A 20,161-nucleotide genomic window follows, 5' to 3' on the forward strand; every position below is an offset into this window, starting at 1 on the left:
TGTATTCCTTGGGTAAAGAGAAGGCACCCCTGGTTTTTCAGAGCTTAGAATGTGTGGGGACTCGTGCGAGAAAACGGGCATTACCAGTCTCTGTCTCTTTTTTTTTTCCCCCAGTAGCAGATCTCTCTCTTTTGAGTGGAATTTAGGAAAGCTCTGTGGTGTGAGCGAGGTGGCTGGGAAAGATCCACTACATCAGCTGCCTGACTCTTCTGGTAGCCTTCGCCCTTCTTTTCCTTCCCTGTTTTGAGAGCTCCATGTTAATTTATTTCTTATGGACGATTATTTATTGTTTGGACTTTTCCATGTGTCCTATTGGGGGTGGGGGTGGGGGCAGGGGTGTTGGTTGGGAGAGAGGTTAAAGGGGGGTAAGGAGAATAAGAGATAGAAAGGGAAATTTTCTGATAGCCCAGGCTCCATAGGTGTTGGTGAGGAAAGTTCTGGGTAGATGATGAATTGACCAGAAGACAGACAGTTAGGTTTGACTATCTAGAAATTGCTTAAATGACTTAAAATTACTGTTATCGGAAGATCAGGAAATCCCGAGAGACTGGGTAGTTCCTCGTACAGAGATGAAACCTTGGGATCATGGAACCTGTGTACTGGGGAAGGAAATGACCTCCGCAATTGGAACTGTATCTTGTGTTCAGGTACCAGTTGTTCTACATTGCATAGTGAAGCTATGGGTAGGCACCTGCGGGGTTGAGCTAAGGGGCTCATTTCCTGTGAGGAAATGTCATGAAATCCCTAGCCTGTCAGGTGATCATCAATCACGGGCCTGGTCTCCAGTTTCTCCCATCTTCTTTGAAAGCGGCACGATAGGGGAACCCTTCCTCCCCATAGGAGCCTTAAGTCTGGCCGTGTCTTAAAAGAACAAGAACACACTAGTTATCCTAGTCATTCTCCCCTTCCTTGTATCCAATAACCAGGGAAGAAGCATCTAGTCCTTAAGCATGAATGCTGGCTGTCTTCTCTTAGTGCTGTGTCCTGTGTCTTCTTCCTTTCTCCCCACCCCCCCCCCAACATTGTTAGGCAGTTCTTCATGAACAGATCTTATTTGGCCATCAAGCCTTGCCATCTCCTCCGCCCCAACTCCTGCCTGACTGGGCAGCTGCAGATCCACTTCCCAGCCTAGGTGAGCCACACAGCCTCCTGTGATTCTTCTGCCCAGCCCATTTCCTCTGTTGGAGGGCCTTAGAAGACTCTTGAGGAATTGCTCCCAGAGAAGAGCTGAGGAGATGGCTGGTAGAATATATGCTTGTGTGTGTGCGCGTGCGCGCACGCATGTAAGTATATGTTTGTGCACTATTAACACCGAAAGTGGAATTTAAGGCGCTTTCTTTCTCTGTTTTCATAAGGACCTTGTTAGACACTTAACTCTCCTACTCTTAGAAGCCTTAGATGTACGATTTAGCTATGCAAATTATTTTCATAATTTTAAAACCGCAGCTCCAACCAGTTGCTTTCTCTTGTTAGAGGCAAGAATGGATTGTGAAAATAGTGAAGTTAGCAGGAGTGCTCAACTTTGAGGCTGGTGCAGTAGGAGCAAACTAGTCTTGATCTCCAGTTGCAGAATCCACTCTAGAATACTGGATTATTCTAGAATACTGGGGTCTCAGAGACTCTGTGTGTGTGTGTGTGGGTGCCCGTGGGTGCGTGCGTGTGTGTGTGTGTGTGTGTGTGTGTGTGCGCGCGCGGGCATGCATGTGTGTGGGAGGGGGGAGAGAGATCGAGGAAAGGGGGTATTTCTGTGTTCACTCACAGGAAATCACTACAGCAGTCTTGAGAAGCCAGAGCTCATTTCAGTAGGGAACCAAAATCAGTTACTGAAGGAGACAGGTGGCCATAACAAAGTACACGGGTCTTTTGAGAGGCAGCAACTTAAAGACTCTCCACCCAGTGTTTCCAGGACCTGAGTCTTTGCCCAGTAGAGGCCATGATTCTACAAGGCTGACACTTGGTTTTTCTCTCATGATGTTCAGGAGTTAGGGAAGAGATCATGGGAAATTTAAATGCAACCAGTTCTATGGTTTTGATTTTTTTTTTTTTTTAAGTGAACTTGAAAACTTTCTGATTTTTTTTTTTTCTGTTGTCTGTGTGTGCTAGTGGGCAGAAGGGCGTGTGCACCAAACATGAGCACGTGTATAAGGGAAGCAGCAAGTCTTGGAGCTTATGAACTATGTTGTATGAACTCCATTGTATCGTTTCTTTAATCAGAAATAACTTGGTAAGCCAAAGCCAGGCATTCATGGTACTACGCCTGTCATCCCAGCAGTTGGGAAGCTGAGGCGATCTTGAGTTTGAAGCCAGATAAGCTTAGATAATAAGACCTTGTCTCCAAAAAACAAAACACCCTCCCCTAAAGAAAAAACAGGTTGGTGGTGGCTTCTACCTATCACCCAGGCCTGGACGGCCTAGCCAGGCACTTTCCCTCAATATTGTCTTCCATGAAAAGCCTGTAAGGATCTCTTGAGTCCTGAAATGCTTATCCTAGAGAACATAGTACCAAATGATTCCAGGTTACCTTTTTGTAGTAACACTTTCTTAATCTCTTCATGGCTTAAAAAAAACTGTTGGCCAGGAACATAGTAGTAGTTTAAGAAAGGAAGCGCGGGTGAGCCATGTAGGGTCAGCTTTTCTTCTTCCCATTTTGTTACCTCTGAAGATCTCACCCCACTGAGTTGTGCTACTTAAGCAAATCTGTCACCTCCTGGCTTAAGGATAACTGTCAGGTCCTTGGAACTCTCTTCCCTAGAAATTTGTGTGTAGGTGATCCATTTGTGGTTTAAATTGGAAATGAAATTTCCCACTCTGGGAGTGTGAAGCAGAGCCACGGGGGCTCTGTCTTTGCTTATTGGTGGAAACGCAACCAAGTATCAACCATGTGGTTGAGACTGTGGCTAGCAGTCAGCAGAGCAAGCCTCCCAGTTGGGTCGGTATGGTTAAGCCTAGCATTCTTTGCTCTGAAACGAAGTCCTCCACTCATTTGGGAGAGTCGTTTGGAGGCCTTACATTCCTCACTTCTGGTGTTCTGGTAGGACTTCCCGCTTTTCATTACTCAGATGCCCTGAGCCATGCGTCCTGCGAGCTCAGCTGAATTGCTCTCTCCTCCCTCCCCCCCAAAAAAAAACTCCTGAGAGAAGCTGAATTTTCCCCCCAAAGAGCTACAGAACACCTGTGGCCCTCGGCTGACTTTCCAGGAAATGAACACCTCACAGCCTGTGTAAGAATGCTGCCCTGTCCATTGCTTGCCTACAGACTCAGCTCCCCCTCCTACCAACCCTTCTGTGGCCCCCCTCCTCACACCCTCTGTTCTGCCTCAGAGTGTCTATTCTGTGCCACCAGCTCGGCCGGCCCTAGGCTTTTCATGAATACCCGAGTCTTACAACGATGAATTTCCTGAGCAGACAAGTGTTCACCTTCTTTGCTCTTCAGGGACCCGAGCCTGCTTTTCCCTCCCTCCCAGGTCTGTCTGATCGTCATCTAGTGTGGTGGAGAGAGAGATTGCTGGCCCAGCACTACAGACGGCTGGGGGGGGGGTGGGGGGAGGTTTGGGTACTCTCTGCTACCACTACTGGAATGTTAATCAGACAAGAGAGGACCTTATTACTGTGACCTGTCCCAGGAACAACCAACCCACCCGCCCCCCGCCCCCCTTCCAAGAGAGCTCAGCCCAGCTGTGTTTGACTGAGTATGTGTGAGACTGTGTACATGGTGTACTCATGTGCACTTTGGTGTAAAGTGACTGTTATCTGGTTATGTTAACTCAGGGTGGGCTGGGGGGGGGGTCTCGCTAGAATAATCCCCCCCCCAAGTCTGCCCAAGACAGGTTTTGTGTGTGTGTTTTCTTTGTATCCTCTTCAGAGGGAGCAGAGGGTCCAGATGGATGGAGGGGGTTACTTTGGATAACCACTAAGGCCACAGTGCTGCCACAGGGGAGGGGAAGAGTTAAGTGGCCCCAGGGCTTGGCATCTGGCTTTGGTTTTCCGACTTTCCTCAGGATGCCCCTGAGGCCTGGGACCTTGCGCCTAGTTTAGAGGAACATCTGTAGCTGGGTGACCCAGCTGCTGGTGTGATCATGGGCTTCCCTCCTCTCTCGGCAGGCAGGCGCTTCTGTCCCAGAGATTGGGCAACTGGCTGTTTCTATGACGTATTTATTTTTACTTGTGTTTCATGTCACTTTTTTTAAGAAAAAAAAAAAGCAAACAGAACAATTGTAAGTCAGTATAACTGCCTATCGGTTTTTTTTTCTTTATTTCTCTTTTTGTAAAATAAAATTTAAACTGAAGAAGAAAGTGTTACTTAAGATACTGTCTACACACTGTTTAAGCTGAGTGGTGGCAAGAATATAATTCAGAGACTAGGAGGCACTGAGCATTTGGGGTGACACAGAACAGGCACTTTGCCACTTCACCTTTGAAGTGTATCACTGCGTTTCTAGTCTCTGCAGAATTAGCTCCCCAAGTGTTTTTGTGTTTTTTGTTTTATTTCTTTTTGTCAGATGTGGAGCTTGAACTCAGGGCCTAGGCACTGTCCCTGAGCTCTTCAGCTCAAGGCAAGCGCTATGCCACTTTGAGCCACAACGCCACTTCAGGTTTTCTGTTGGTTCATTGGAGATAAAGAGTCACAGACTTTCCTGCTCAGGCTGGCTTCGAACTGGCAGTCCTCAAGATATCAGTCTCCTGAATAACCAGGATGACAGGCAAGAGCCACCAACACCCGAAGTTTTAATTTCTTGAAGGAGAGGATCCACAGAGAAATATTCTCTGGAAATTTACAAAGGGAGAATTAAGGAGCCTCTGAGAATTCATTGGATTTAGGAAGGTAAGAAAGAGACCAAAGCCATGTGTGAGCTCACAACAGGAATATGAGTTAGTGGGAGGTAAGACTGGAATTGAAGGGCAAATAGGATGGAAGGCCAGGTGAGCAAGTCATACTAAGACCTGTTGCAAAGTAATTGAATAAAGTGTCTTGCAGAGGAGGCTACTGCCTCCATGTGGCCAGATAAAGCTTTGCAGGAATCCTGCCAAAGGTAGATAAGAACTTGCCCTGTAGGATCAAAGCCTAGCAGCTGGCTGCTGGCTACTTCTTCCACAATAGAAAGCCCTAAGTCATACCCTGAACTCTTGATATGGGGCTCCTAGAATTCCCCAACCCGGCTAAAGGAAGTAAACCGGGAGGAGAAGATAATGAGGAAAGACTAGTTGCAGACAATGATTTCCTGAGAGAAGCTGCCTAACTTCTGACAAGCAGGAAAATGACTTCACACATGACAGGAAAAGGCTGTCAGTGACCCAGTGCGTACACCCCTGCTTGTGGCACAGGAAATGTGTGCAAGTGTACAACCCATCTCCCTGGAGCACCAGATCACCATTGTGGCTGATGTTCACAGGTAAAACCATACCTGCTGGCCCAGCCCTGAGTGTCTTTGAGGGCCCAGCTGCCCATTCTGGCCGTTTCTCATCTTGACAGCTCTAGCAAAATGCTTGTGTGGGTTGTAAGTCCTCAGAGATGGAAGATCCGCACCTGTCCTGTAAGGGTCTTGCAACCTACCAGGTTTATGCAGTCAGACAGGGCAGAGAGAGCGGGGGAGAGGGGCTGGGGAGGTGGCTCAGTGGTAGAGCGCTTGCCTTGCATGCATGAGGCCCTGGGTTCGATTCCTCATGCACCCCATAAGCAGAAAAAGCCAGAAGTGTGGCTCAAGTGGTAGAGCACTCTCCTGGAGCTGAAGAGCTGAGGGACAGTGTCCAGGCCCAGAGTTCAAGACCCAGGACTGACCAAACAACAAAGTGATTTCTGTCTTCCCATACGTTTGTTTTCCTGATCCCAGACCCTGGGGATCCCAGTCCTGTCGGTGAGAGCCTCAGGGGTGGGGTGGGGGCCTGGGGAAGCTGGCATTACTGGTGCCACACTTCCCTCACTGGGCACGGGTGTGTGTGTCCTGATCACCTTCCAGCCACAGTCCAGGTAAGTCCATGAGGGGAAGGGAGGGGGGGGGGGCCGGAGGAGGAGGGAATCGGCCTGGCGCGCGTTGCCATGGAGACGCGGCGTGGTGGGCGGGGCGCGCCTCCGCCTTCGGGATCTTCCCCCGGCACGCCCCCCTCCACCCCCCCACCACACACACATACACACACGGTGCGCACGCGCGCGCGCGCGCGCGCACGGCCACGTCCCCGCCGCGAGAGGGGGCGGAGCCACAGCGTGAGCGTCGGGCGCGCGCGCGCGCCGGCTTGGCCACCGCGGGGTCGCGGCGCGTCCACGGGGCCCCGGCTGCCCGGAAGGTGAGGGGGTGGGAGGGAGGGAGGGAGGGAGGAGGGGGGGGGCGGAGGCGCGGCGGCCTCCGTCAGCTGAGGAGGGCGGGGGGGGGCAGAGGGGGGTCCCCCCTCCCCTTCTTCATCCCGCGTCCTCCCTCCCGGCCCCCCCTCCCTACCCCCCCCCACCCTCTGCATCGCCCCCCCCCCCCCAGCTGGGGTCTAAAGGGCCTCGAATGTTCCGGCTGCGGGGCCTCCTCCGGCCTCTCACCCGTGAAAACTGAGGGGCGGGGAGGGAAACTGAGGCAGGAGTCACTCTCCCCCCCCCCCGTCTTTCTCCCCGTGGCCCCCCCACTCATCATCACCGTCCCCCCCCCCTCCCTCCTCATCCTCCAACTTGGGGACCCCCCCCCCGGCCTCTGGAGGCCCGGAGAGGCTGCGTCCTCCTCCTCCTCCTCCTCCTCCTCACGGGCCTCAGTTTCCCTGCTGCGTCCTCCCCGCACCCCGTTACTACTACACCGCCCAAGTTTTGCCCGCGCGGGGCCCCTTTAAGGACCGGGCCCTCCTCCAAGGCGAGGCCACTTGAGCACGTGAGGCCGCTTCAGGAAGCAGACAGACCGACAGACAGACAGACAGACACCCGGGGTGGGGGGGGGGGGAGAGGGAGATGTGCTGTGGCCCGCCCTGGGGTTCTCTGATCTGAGGGGAAACTGAGGCCAGAGAGAGAGAGCAAAGCCTGATGGGGGGATTTGAGGCACTCCGTGAGGTGGTGGCGGCGGCTTTGGCCCTGGTGTGGTGGGGTTCGCTTGGGGGATCTGAAGGTAGGTGGGATGGGGGGGTGCTTGTAGACACACACACGCACACTCACACACACTGTGGGAGCTTTCTGTGGACCTGGCCCACTGATGGGCTGAGCTGGAGTGATTGCTGTCTTCTGTCCACAGCCCCTGGAGTATCCGCCCGGCTCCACTCCACTCCCACACCCCTGCCATGAGTGGCTAAAAGTGTAGCCTGCCTCTTCAGGTGAGAGTCTCCCTCCTCCCTTTCCCTCCCTCCCCTCCTCCTCTTCTCTCTCTGTCTCTCCCCCCCCCCCCCCACCTTTTCCATCTTTTGAGTTAGGAGGGAAATTTGTATTTCTCTCTCTTCCTCCCCTCTCCAACTTTTCTGGAACTGAATGAATTCTCTTGCAACAGGAAGTGTGTGGCTGGAAGGAGAGGTATGAGTGTGAGGGTTTGTCATGGGCGGTGGTGGTTTCCGTCGCTAAGTTTCCAGCCTCAGGGGCAGTGAGAGCCAACGTGGATTGAATCCTTGGGCCTTCTCTGGAAACCAATCACCCAGCTAGAAAGTGGAAACGGGCTGGAACCAGACAGTTGCTCCTTTGCTTGCTTGCTTGCTTGCTTGCTTGTGGTTTGAACTCAGGAGCCTGGATACTGTCCCTTAGCTTTTTCTTGCAAGCATTTTCTCTCTACCACTCAAGTCATAGCTCCACTTCTGGATTCTGTGTGTGTGTGTGTGTGTGTGTGTGTGTGTGTGTGTGTGTGTGTGTGTGATGGTTTAATTGGAGTTAAGAGTCTCACAGACTTTCCTGTCTGGGCTGCCCTCCAACCAAGATCCTCCCATCTCAGCCTCCGGAGGGATGACAGGCTTAAGCCGCCAGTGCCCAGCTACTTGGCTCTATTATAGTCCAGGTGGCCTGACTCTGATAGGTGTCTTAACCTCCAGCCTGATGCATGCATACCTCTCTTGTTGGATTGTTTGGGGGATTAATGAAGTAGCTGTGTATTAACACTTGTTGATAGTTCCTGGCATATAAGTTAAGTACTCAGTGAAGATTTTGTTATGATCAAAGGACAGAGGAATGAACATAGCTGGAGCACAGAGTAGGAAAAGACAACGAAACCCACAGACAGGAGCCCGGGTGGGTCAGAAGACCCGTGGGAGGCACCTCAATGTCATGTCACCAGAGTTTATTTTTTTTGGATCCGATCATGGGGCCTGAACTCTGGGCCTGGGCGCTGTCCCTCAGCTCTTCAGCTCAAGGCTAGCGCCGTTCCACTTGAGCCACAGCGCCACTTCAGCTTTTTTCTTTTTGCTTATGTGGTGCTGAGGAATCGAACCCAGGGCCTCATGCATTCAAGGCAAGCGCTCTACCACTGAGCCACCTTCCCAGCCCCGTGTTACCAGAGTTTAGAAATTTCCTTGGCCTCTTTACAAAGCAGCTTCAACTTGGCCTGGACCCATGGATAACAAATAATTCCATAAAACTTTTCCATAGGGCTGAAGGATTTCCTTTTCAGACTAACATCTATTCATTTTTAGCCTGGTACTGGCTAAAAGGCTCAAGCCTGTAATCCTAGCTACTAAGGAAGCTGAGATCTGAAGCTCACAGTTCGAAGCCAACACATGTAGAAAAGCCTACAAGATTCCTATCGCCAGTTATTTAGCAAAATGCCAGAAGTGGCTGGGTGCTGGTGGCTCACGCCTGTCATCCTCGTTACTCAGGAAGCTGAGATCTGAGAATCACAGTTTAAAGCCAACCTGGACAAGAAAGGCTGTGAGATTCTTGACCTCCAGTGAACCACCAGGAAACCGGAAATGGAGCTACGGCTCAAAGTGGTAGAGCACTAACCTTGAGCAAAAGAGCTCAGGGACAGTGTCCAGGCCCTGAATTGGAGGTATGATTTAAGTGCTAGAATGCCGGCCTTGAATGAAAAGCTAAGCAAGAGTGTGAGGCCCCAAGTTCAGGCCCCAATACTCTCTCTCTCTCTCTCTCTCTCTCTTTCTCTCTCTCTCTCTCTCACACACACACACACACACACACACACACACACACACACAAGTCTGTTAATTTTTGTTGTTGTTATTGGTCGTGGGGCCTGAACTCGGGCTGGGCGCTGTCCCTCAGCTCTTCAGCTCAAGGATAGTGCTCTACCATTTGAGCTATAGCACCACTTCTAGTTTTTCTGCTTATATGGTGCTGAGGAATCGAACCCAGGGCCTCATGCATGTATGACAAGCACACTACCACTGAGCCACCTTCCCAGTCCAAAGTCTGTTAGTTTGTTGTTGTTGTTTTGCTGGTCGTTGACCTGAACTCTGGGCCTAGGCACTGTCCCTCAGCTCTTCAGCTCAAGGTGAGTGCTGTACCGCTTGAGCCACAACACCACTTCTGGCTTTTTCTGTTTATGTGGTGCTGAGGAATCGAACCCAGGGCCTCATGCATGCAAGGCAAGCACTCTACCACTGAGCCACCTTCCCAGCCTGTCTGTTAGTTTTTAATACTAAATTTTAATACTAATTTTTTTTTTGGGGGTCCGGTCGTGGGGCCTGAACTCTGGGCCTGAGCTCTGTCCCTCAGCTCTTCAGCTCAAGGCTAGCGCTCTACCACTTGAGCCACAGCCCCACTTCCGGCTTTTTTCTTTTTGCTTATGTGTTGCTGAGGAATCGAACCCAGGGCCTCAGGCATGCAAGGCAAGCGCTCTACCACTGAGCCACCTTCCCAGCCCCAATACTAATTTTTAAATAATTGGAGTAGGACTGTTCCCCTAGTAAGTTCTGTACTTCCCTGAGGTTTCTAGCTCTAAGCTGTCTGGATGCCTAGAAGTTCTGCCTAAAACAGAACGGTTGACCCTGTGACTTTTCAGAATAGCTTTTCCTTGACTTTTTTTTTCTTTCTATTTTTGGGCCAGTCATGGGGCCTGAACTCTGGGCCTGGGCGCTGTCCCTCAGCCCTTCAGCTCAAGGCAAGCACTCTACCACTTGAGCTACAGTGCCGCTTCCAGCTTTCTCTGTTTATGTGGAATCAAAGGAATCAAATCCAGGGCCTTATGCATGGGAGGCAAACACTATACCACTGAGCCACCTTCCCAGCCCTTCTTGACCTTCTTTTTGTTTTTGGTCGGTCATGGGGCTTGAACTCTGGCCCTGGGCGCTGTCCCTCAGCCCTTCAGCTCAAGAGGAGCGCTCTACCACTTGAGCCACAGCGCCACTTCCGGCTTTTTTCTTTTTCTTTTTCTTTTTTTTTGGGGGTCCGATCGTGGGGCCTGAACTCTGGGCCTGGGCGCTGTCCCTCAGCTCTTCAGCTCAAGGCTAGCGCTCTACTACTTGAGCCACAGCGCCACTTCCGGCTTTTTTCTTTTTGCTTATGTGTTGCTGAGGAATCGAACCCAGGGCCTCATGTATGCAAGGCAAGCGCTCTACCACTGAGCCACCTTCCCAGCCCTCCCCCCCCCCCCCGTTTTTTTTTTTTCCTATGCTAGTTCTGGGACTTGAATTTAGGGCTTGGGGCCGTCCTTTAACTTTTTTGTTCAAGGCTAGCACTCAACAACTTGAGCCACAGATCCCCCTCTGCGGTTTTGCTTGTTAATTGGAGAAAAGAGTCTGGGGTTTGTCTGCCTGGGTTGGCTTTGAACCACGATCTTCAGATCTCAGCCTTCTGAACAGCTAGAATGACAAGCGTGAACCCACACCAAGCCAGGGCCACCAGGCTTGTCTCTTACCTTCTTTGAACTGGGAAAGCGGAATGAAGCTTGTTAGCCTTGGCAGGTCCTGTCTGAGACACTTTGGCTGGACTTTGTTCTGACTGCTCAGGCTGCATTGCTCTCTCTTTTTGGTTCTGGATGGGTGAGCTGTGGGAAAGCAAGGTCCCTTGCAGGCCAAATGTACCCAGAAAAGGAAAGCTTCAGATAATAAGCCTTTCCCTGTTGCATCTTTTCTCTCTGAGGTTTTGTTTCTCTTGCTTTTCCTACTTGTTAATAAATGTGTAGACCTGACACTTGTCTGTCTCCTGCTGACAACAGAGCATGAGGTTGGGAAGGCTGGGCTGGCAGTTCGGCTCAGCAGTTCGGCAATGTAGGGACAAGGCAGGCTGTTGGCAGCTCCCTATCTTGGGAGAGACTCATCAGGGCCAGATGTCCCTAGCTGACTCATTGCCCCCCTCGATGACTCAGTTTCCCCAGGTGTGACCAGAGCTGCCAGCTGCCTCTCAGAGGTACTCCAAGAGCTTCGACGACGACGACTGTGATTAAGAAATAAAGAAGCTTGTGGCTTCAGTCATCCTTTGTAGCTCCCTTCTAGGTCATTCTAGTGTGTGTAAACACTTCTGGCCCCTCCCCCTGTGGGTTGGAGCACCCAGGGAAGGTTCAGGTTGGACCACAAACTGGCTGGCAGGAAGGCAGGGACCATCAGAGCAGGCTACCAGCCTCCTCTCTCTCTTCTCCTGTCTCCTTTGCAGCTGCCTTGGGGTGCTGTGGGAGGGGCCCAAGAGTCATGTCGGACCTATTACTACTGGGCCTGATCGGGGGCCTGACTCTGCTACTTCTGATGACGCTGCTGGCCTTCGTCGGGTACTCTGGGCTGCTGGCGGAGGTGTCCGTGAGTGCGGGCTCACCCCCCATCCGCAACATCACCATGGCCTACAAGTTCCACGTGGGACCCTATAGTGACACAGGGCAGCTTTTCACCGAGAGCTGCAGCATCTCCCCCAAGCTCCGCTCCATTGCTGTGTACTACGACAATCCCCACACGGTAAGGACCCTCCTCGGGTGGAGGCTGGGCCTGGGCTTGGTGTGGACGAAGGGAACTTGAGTTTCAAAGGAAAAGGGTGGGAAAAATCTTCATCCCGGTTCTCCAGACCACTTCCTCTTGGAACTTAAAGCCACTTTTGAACTTTAGTTCAGATTACCAGCTCCATGACTGCTTTAGGTACCCAGTAATTTAGCTTAGGTTAGCTTAGCTTAGTTTAGCTTAGCTTAGCTTAGTTTGGCTTTCTACTTGCCCCTACATTTGGTTACCCTTGCCCATGGATGTTTGAGTGTCATGGGCCAGAGCACTGTGAGTCTTTCCCTTCTGCCTGGACCTTGGTCCCCTCTTGATGTCCCTGTCCCATTCATCCCCATTTGGGGCCATGCTCAAAAAGCCAGGCCAATCAGATTCTGCCCAATCTAAGGATACACTGCCCTCCCCCCCCTCCTTCAGTCCTGGGGCTTGAACTCAGGGCCAGGCACTGTCTCTGAGCTTCTGTTTGCTCAAGACCAGCACTCTACCACTTGAGCCACAGCAGAACTTACAGCTTCTTCTGAGTAGTTTATTGGAGATAAGAGTCTCACAGACTTTCCTACCTGGGGTTGGCCTCAAAACTAGACTCTCACGTCTCAGACTCCTGAGTAGCTAGGATTACAGGTATGGGTCCAAGGTACGCTGCTCAGGTAGGGTTGTATCTTTTTTGTTTTTGGTGGGTTGTGGGGCTTGAACTCTGGGCCTGGGCTCTGTCCTGGAGCTCTTCAGCTCAAGGTGAGCACTCTACCACTTGAGCCACAGCGCCACCTCTGGTGTTCTGCTGGTTAATGGGAGATGAGAGTCTCACGGACTTTCCTGCCCAGGCTGGCTTTGAACCGTGATCCTCAGATCTTCAGCCTCCTGAGTAGCTAGGATTATAGATGTGAGCCACCGGCACCCCGTGAAGGGTTCTATCTTGCTGCTCCTCTTTCCTTTCTTCAGCTCTCTTGCTGAGAGTGTAGGCCCTTAAGGGCTGGAGAAGACAGTTCCCCTGGCTTGGAGCCTTGGGAATCACACCTCTGTGGCCATTCTGGAGCCACCTGCCCCAATGGCAGGAGATTACCTTAAACGTGGAGTTGCCTGGTTGGGACAGGGCCAAGTGGAGCCACATGAGCTGCTTAGAATGTCCAGGATGCTAAGGTCCAAGACTAATCCAGCAACACCAGCACCCTGTGGGTGTATGCCTGTACTTATAGCCTCTAGTGAGTCAGAGCTTGCCAATGTAGCCTCTTGCTGTGCAGTGGGGTGGTGCTGCCCACAGCTATATGGGCCAGCAGCTCCACCAAGGATCTTAAGGAACCTTTTTTTTTTTTTTTTTTTGATGGGTCATGGGGCTTGAACTCTGGGCCTGGGCGCTGTCCCTCAGCTCTTCAGCTCAAGGTGAGCACTGTACCACCTGAGCCACAGCACCACTTCCGGTTTTCTGGTGGTTCACTAGAGGTAAATCTCTCAGGGACTTTCCTGCCTGGGCTGGCTTTGACCTGCAATCCTCAGATCTCAGCCTCCTGAGTAGGCTAGGATGACAGGCATGAGCCACTGGCACCTGGCTTCTGCCCAGAATCTTCCAGCCTTCAGTTCCAAGTGTCATCAACCAGATACTTGGAATTCCCAGCCCTGATTTCCTTGCCTGGAAAACTCCAGTGGATGAGGCCTGGAACCTTCCCACTGTCTGCCAACCAGAGCTCTCCAGGCCCCTCATTGGATACTGGGCTGGGCCTGGGTGAGAGGCAGGTGACCTGGGTTGTTGTGGGTTGGCTGAGGGATGAGTAGACATTGTCTGAGGGTTGGGTTTTGTTTTGTTTTTTGGTCACATGGCTGGGAGATGACACTGAGTGACATCAGAAGCACTGGGGCTCAGCATATGATCTCTACTTCCAGGATAGGAAAGGCCAGGGTAACCGGTACCCTGGGCTTCCTGCTGGAAGTGAGCAGGGGAAAATGAGGTAAGGATACTCAACCCCCTGGTCTGGCCACCACTTCCAGGGAACCCACAATACAGCTCTCCCAGAGATGGGATGGGTCTTAGGTATCCAAGGTTGACTTGGATGCTAGCTTACCCTAGGGGGTCACATGGCCGGAGAGCAGGCAGTTGCTGGGTTCTGATTTTTCTCCCATCCTGAATTGCTGTGTGACCTTGGGCCTACTCCATAACTCTTCTGAGCTTCTATCATTCTCTGCAGAAGAGCGGCAAAATACCGGGCCTTATAAATACAGACAGCCAGGCATTCACCCCAACACCTGGTCCTCAATAGATGGTTAACAACGAAGAAAAGGGTAGAGCCTAACATCAGTCTACGCCGAAGGGTCAGGCTGAGCACTGCCACTTGGGCCCAGGCCAGCCCTTGGGGACACAGGGGTTCCCGCCACTCAGGACAGTCCCTTCTCTGCCTAGCGGAGGTTGTAAAAGGTCTGTCTGGCAAAACCTCTCACATGAGTTCCCAGAAATGTCTGCTACCGAGAGGGAAAGGAGCAGGCAGATGGCAGCACCCGTAGATCAAGATGGATGGACACTCCTACACACATACCTGCTGGTCCCTTCACAACCCAGTAGATCATTCTTCTGTGGTTTGGCCCCAGCATTCCTTTGAGAGCAGGAAACATTTTCCTGGCTACTGGATCACTCCTTGGATTTTTTTTTTTTTTTGAGGGGGGCGGTCGGTCATGGGGCTTGAACTCTGGGCCTGGGCATTGTCCCTGAGCTCTTCAGCTCAAGGCAAGCGCTCTACCACTTGAGCCATAGTGCCACTTCTGATTCTTTTGGTGGTTCATTGGAGGTAAGAGTCTCATGGACATTCCTTCCCCGGACTGGCCTTGAACTGTGATCCTCAGATCTCAGCCTCCTGAGTAAGCTAGGATTATAGGTGGGAGCCACCAGCTGCCCGGCTCCCCGGATTATCTTAATGGCTATTTTCTTGCAGTGCCTGGTTCCCTCTGTTTCCCATGGCTAGCTTGACATGTCTCTGCTTAGCAGATGGTGGGCTTGCTGAGGGACCTTCTGGACTTCCCTTTGGCCACTGTGTCCTGACTTACAGGACCGGGGAGTCACTCAGGCAGAAAGATACTCCTGTATCCCAGATATCTCAGAATCCTGGAAGCCCTATGTCTTCTTAGCTACTTCTGTCCACTGGTTGGAGCTCTTCCCTTTCTCCAGTTGGAAGGAGAGGATGTTTGAGTTTGGTACAGGGCCTGTGTGTGTGTGTGTGTGTGTGTGTGTGTGTGTGAGTGAGTGTGTGTGTGTACACTTGAAGAACTGGACCTTTTTGCCTTAAGGCCAAGAGAGAAAGGGAGGGCTGGGGAGGTCTTAGTGTATTAAGCACAGGACCTGCTAGGGGCGGGGGGGGGGGGGGGGGGGGAGGGGGGAGGACAGGCATTTGGGGTTGGAGAGGAGGGCCAGCTTAGTGGGGCTCTGAGGAGGGAGAATTGAACTGAACCTTACAAAGGGACGAGGAATTTCCCAGGCCAAAGGGATGACAAGGGACATGTCAGGCAGAGGAAGTGGCTTATGCAAAGACGGGCAGCTTGGCTGCCAAGGACCTGGCTTGTTTGGCTGCAAATAGTTCCATGTGGGTGTGTTTTCAAGGGGTGTGGTGGCCAGAGCCTAGATTCTGCCCCTCCTTCTGCCACGTAAATGCAGCACGTAAATGCATGCTGGGCCGGGCTCCGGCCTCTGCCGGGCTAGCTAGGGCTGTAGGGTGTGAGGTGAACAGAGACAGATCCAGCCCATATCAAGTGGACTCTGGAGCTAAACTGGGAGTTATTGAGAAGATCATGTGTTCCAGTGCCTGGGAGGTGGGGTAGGGTAGGGGGGACTTATAAAGAAGCTTCTGAGCTGGGAAGACCCTGGGATTCCAACCCAGACAAATGGGCAGTGAGAAGAGATATCAAGTAACCTAACCATTTCTCCCTTTAACCTATATTAGAATTTTTTTTTTTTTTTTTTTGCCAGTCCTGGGGCTTGAACTCAGGGCCTGGGCACTGTCCCTGAGCTTCTTTTGCTCAAGGCTAGCACTCTACCACTTGAGCCACAGCGCCACTTCTGGCTTTTTCTGTGTATGTGGTACTGAGGAATTGAACCCAGGGCTTCGTGCACGCTAGGCAAGCACTCTACCACTGAGCCACCTTCTCAGCCCCCCTATATTAGAATTTTAAAAAAAAAAAAAAGTTTTCATCCAGCCTAGGTTGCTAGGATCAGAGATTTGCAGACTGACTTTTAGCTCTGTCCAGCTGGCCATTCCAAAGTCTCTATAAATAGTGCAGAGGCGCCATCTAGAGATAAGACGTAGTACTGCAGCAATCTCCTGTGTGCTGTCTGGGTGGAGTGGGAAGGGCTTTAGGCCAGGAGAGGTGACTGCTGCGAGTTGATCTGAGAATGGGCAGGGGAGAGAAGTGTTGCCTAAGAATACCCTCAGGGGATTGCTGACAGCGCTAAGAAAGGGCTCACGCCTGTGATCCTAGCTGCTCAGGAAGCTGAGAGCTGAGGATCACGGTTCAAAGCCAGCTGGGGCAGATGAGACTCTTTTCTCCAATTAACCACTCAAAAGACCAGAAGTGGGGCTGGGAAGGTGGCTCAGTGGTAGAGTGCTTGCCTTGCATGCATGAGGCCCTGGGTTCGATTCCTCAGCACCACATAAGCAGAAAAAGCTAGAAATGGCACCGTGGCTCACGTGGTAGAGTGCTCACCTTGAACTGAAGAGCTGAGGGACAGCGCCCAGGCCCAGAGTTCAAGCCCCACGACTGACCAAAAAAAAAAAAAGACCACAAGTGGTGCTGTGGATCAAAGTAATAGAGCACTAACCTTGAGCAAGGGTAGCACCCAGGCCCTGAGTTCAAGCCCCCATGATCAGCACAAAACAGCCAAAAAAAAAAAAAGACAGGCAGACAGCAAATGAACCTCACAGTACTGGGAGAATAAGTAGATATAGAGGTAGTTGACCTATTTACATTTAGGAGTCAGCCCTGGGTAGGAGAAAAAAGCTTGAGCCTTCAGATCAAGCACATTAAGAATGCAAAATCTGCACTGTCATCCTAGCTCCTCAGGAGGCTGAGATCTGAGGATCACGGTTCACAGCCAGCCAGGGCAGGAAAAGTCCATGAGACTCTTCTCTCCAATAAACCACCAGAAAACCGGAAGTGGCTCTATGGCTCAAGTGGTAAAGCACTCGCCTTGAGCTGAAGAGCTGAGGGACAGCGCCCAGGCCCAGAGTTCAAACTCTGTGTGGGGAGAGTTCCTGAATACAGGAACACTTGCTTCCTATGTGTCCAGCATGGGTCAGTACAGACTTAGGTAGCAGAAAAGTCAACAGGAGAAGCAGGTAGAAGAAGGTGAAGCAGACGGGGGCTGCCTGAAACAGTGAGAACTAATCACTATCACAAGGCCTCCAGACCTCCTCTCTTAGGTCCTCTCGGTCCCTAATTCCTGCGTGTCCTGCCCTGCTCCCCTTGAGATGAGGGAAATGAGCTATGGGGCTGTGCGGGATCCATACCTCTGGATCAGCAGGACTGTAGTCCTGTCTGGGCTCCCGGAAGTTGGGAGCCGACAGAAGGTCCCATCCGGAAATGGCCGTTCCCCTCAGTGTTGCCGTTGATAGGCCTTGCAACTGGTGACAGTTGAGAGATCATTCACTCTCCTGGGTCCCTGGAAGTCTCTTCAGTGTTGTTTTTGTTTTTGTCAGTTGTGGGCCTTGAACTCTGGGCCTGGACTCTGTCCCTCAGCTCTTCAGCCCCCAAGGCGAGCGCTCTACCACTTGAGCCACAGCGCCACTTCCGGTTTTCTGAGTGGTTTATTCAAGATAAGAGTCTCACGGACTTTTTCTTGCCCCAGCTGGCTTTGAACCGCGATCCTCAGATCTCAGCCTCCTGAGTAGCTAGGATGACAGGCGTGAGCCACCAGCACCTGGCTGGTCTCTTCACTCTTGACTCCTGGATGTCAACGTGGCATATTTACTAAACTGAGGGACCAATGAGAGTCCTCCCCAGGATGAACAGAGGAGGGCCACATTTATTTTAGCAGAAAAAAATGTCTGGCTCCATCCTGGTACCTTGTGTGTCCTGTCAGAAGTAGCTCTCAGGCCTGAGCCAGCGCAGACATGGAGGGGAGGGTCCCCAAGGGCTCCCCTCCTCCGCCCAACCTTGAAAATCTTGCTCTGACTCCACAGGTTCCCCCTGGGAAGTGCCCGCCTGCGCGGTGGGCAGCATCTTGAGCGAAGGGGAAGAGCCACCCTCTCCTGAGCTCATCCAGCTCTACCAGAAATATGGCTTCAAGATATTCTCCTTCCCCGCACCCAGCCATGTTGTGACAGCCACCTTCCCTTATACCACCACGCTGTCCATCTGGCTGGCTGCCCGCCAAGTTCATCCTGCCTTAGATACCTACATCAAGGTAAGGTGTCTTAAGTCTGACCTGTGGAGGGAATTCTACCAGGGTGGGAGGAAGTGGTTTAGGGAGACCAGGGGCCCCTGGAGCAGGTGCCAAGGAAACTAGAAAGATGGGCAAAAGTTGTTGCCTCCCCCCCCCTCTTAAATTCAGGGCCTCACACTCTTACTTAGGTCTTTTTTTGTTTTTGTTTTTGTTTTGGCCAGTCCTGGGGCTTGAACTCAGGGCCTGAGCCCTGTCCCTGAGCCTCTCTGTGCTCAAGGCTAGCCCTCTACCACATGAGCCTCAGCGCCACTTCCTGCTTTATCTGTGTATGTGGTACTGAGGGCTTCATGCATGTTAGGCAAGCATTCTACCACCAAGACACATTCCCAGCCCTCTTGCTTAGCTTTTTATGCTCATATTGTTGCTCTACTATTGGAATCATGCCTTCACTAAGGGCTTTTTGCTGGTTAATCAAGAGATCAGTGTCTCTTGGTTTGTCGGCCCTGGGTTGGTGTGGAACCTCAATCCCCAGATCTCAGGCCTCTTGATTAGTTAGTAATACTGGAGTGAGCCACCATCATGCATTTCTGCTAGCATCTCTTTTATTATTTTATTGTCTATCAATCTGTCTATCTATTTACTTACTTTGTGCCAGTACTGGGCCTTGAACTCAGAGCCTGGATGCTGTCTATTAGCTTTTTCACTGAAGGCTAGCACTCTACCACTTGTGCCACACCTCTACTTCCAGCTTTTTGGAGGTTGACTGAAGATACAGAGTCTCATAGCCAGGCAATGGTGGCTCACGCCTGTCATCCTAGCTACTCAGGAGGCTGAGATCGGAGGATCATGGTTCAAAGCCAGCCTAGGCAGGAAAGTTCGTGAAACTCTCATCTCCAATTAATCACCAGAAAATCGGAAGTGGTGCTGTGGCTCAAGTGGTAGAGCTGAAAGACTGTGCCCAGGCCCCTCGAGTTCAAGCCCCACGACTGACCAAAAAAAAAAAAGCTCAGGGATAATGCCCAAGCCCTGAGTTCAAGCCCCAGGACTGGCACATACATAAATAGTCACACACAAAAACCAAACACTGGCAGTTAGGTACATTCCCCCCCACCCTCCTCTAAATACTTCATAATAAGTTTGGGTGCTAGGTACTCTGCAGCATGATATAAATAGTTGTGCACTAAAGATGAGTAATCAATGTCAGATTAAGAATGGCATATGTGCCAGGAATGAACAGAGTACTAAAGTCAGGGGACCCACTTGAATAGCAGTAGGATAGCAGCCTCAGGGAGGAAGTCATCTCAAGGTTAGAGGAAAGAATGTTCCAGGCAAATAAGGATGAGGAGCACAGGTTTGATCGAAATGCACTGATTTGAGGGGGGAGGGGTGGCGGGGGGGGGCCGGGGGGGAGTAACAGCTTGAGACGCGTTGATCTCAGCAATGCCGAAAGCATCACAAGTTTGAGGTCAGCCTTGGCTATATAGTGAGAGACCCTGGCTCAAAAACAGAAACAACAATAACAGGGGGTCTGGAAGTGTAGATCAGTGATAGAGCAGGTGCCTAGAGCTTCTAGGTTCAGTCTCCACCTCCTCTCCCCCCGCCCCCAGCCAATCAACGTGAAGTCACTTTACAGACTACACAAGGCAGACTCCCCCCCCCCCCCCCCCCCCCCCCCCCCCCCCCCCCCCCCCCGTGCCTGAGCAGGGTGGGCTGGATCGTGGCTGGAGGGACAGGCGGGTATTCTCAGGAGGCTGTCGTGAATCACAGCGTAAAAGGCAGCAGTATGAGCCAGGCAGGGGCCATGAAGACACAGACTCCGTGTGGAGATTTGTGATCTCCTTTGGGGGTGGAACTGATGGGCTTTGGGGGCAGGTCGGCTACTATTGGGGGAAAATGGGAAGAGGGGTATCACAGAGGGCTCTGCCTCTGTCTCTCTCTGGCCTGAGCCACAGGATGAGTGCCCAGTGAAGAACTGAGGGAGGACCTGGTTTGGGGGTGT

At 51.8% G+C, this 20,161-nt stretch overlaps 1 protein-coding gene across 1 annotated transcript in view; it reads left to right on the forward strand.

Moving 5' to 3' along the window:
* The first annotated feature begins 6,226 nt into the window (after window positions 1–6,226).
* Tex264 (testis expressed 264, ER-phagy receptor) overlaps window positions 6,227–20,161 on the forward strand; it is a 30,514-nt gene continuing 16,579 nt past the window's right edge. Inside the window, 5 exon segments of the mRNA XM_042665937.1 lie at window positions 6,227–6,278; window positions 7,193–7,271; window positions 11,482–11,774; window positions 17,960–17,977; window positions 17,980–18,183. Coding sequence (XP_042521871.1) covers window positions 11,517–11,774; window positions 17,960–17,977; window positions 17,980–18,183 — 480 coding nt within the window. The 5' untranslated portion in view covers window positions 6,227–6,278; window positions 7,193–7,271; window positions 11,482–11,516.

This window comes from Dipodomys spectabilis, unplaced genomic scaffold (genome assembly GCF_019054845.1).
Source record: "Dipodomys spectabilis isolate Male_0828 unplaced genomic scaffold, ASM1905484v1 ptg000360l, whole genome shotgun sequence".
NCBI lineage: Eukaryota > Metazoa > Chordata > Mammalia > Rodentia > Heteromyidae > Dipodomys > Dipodomys spectabilis.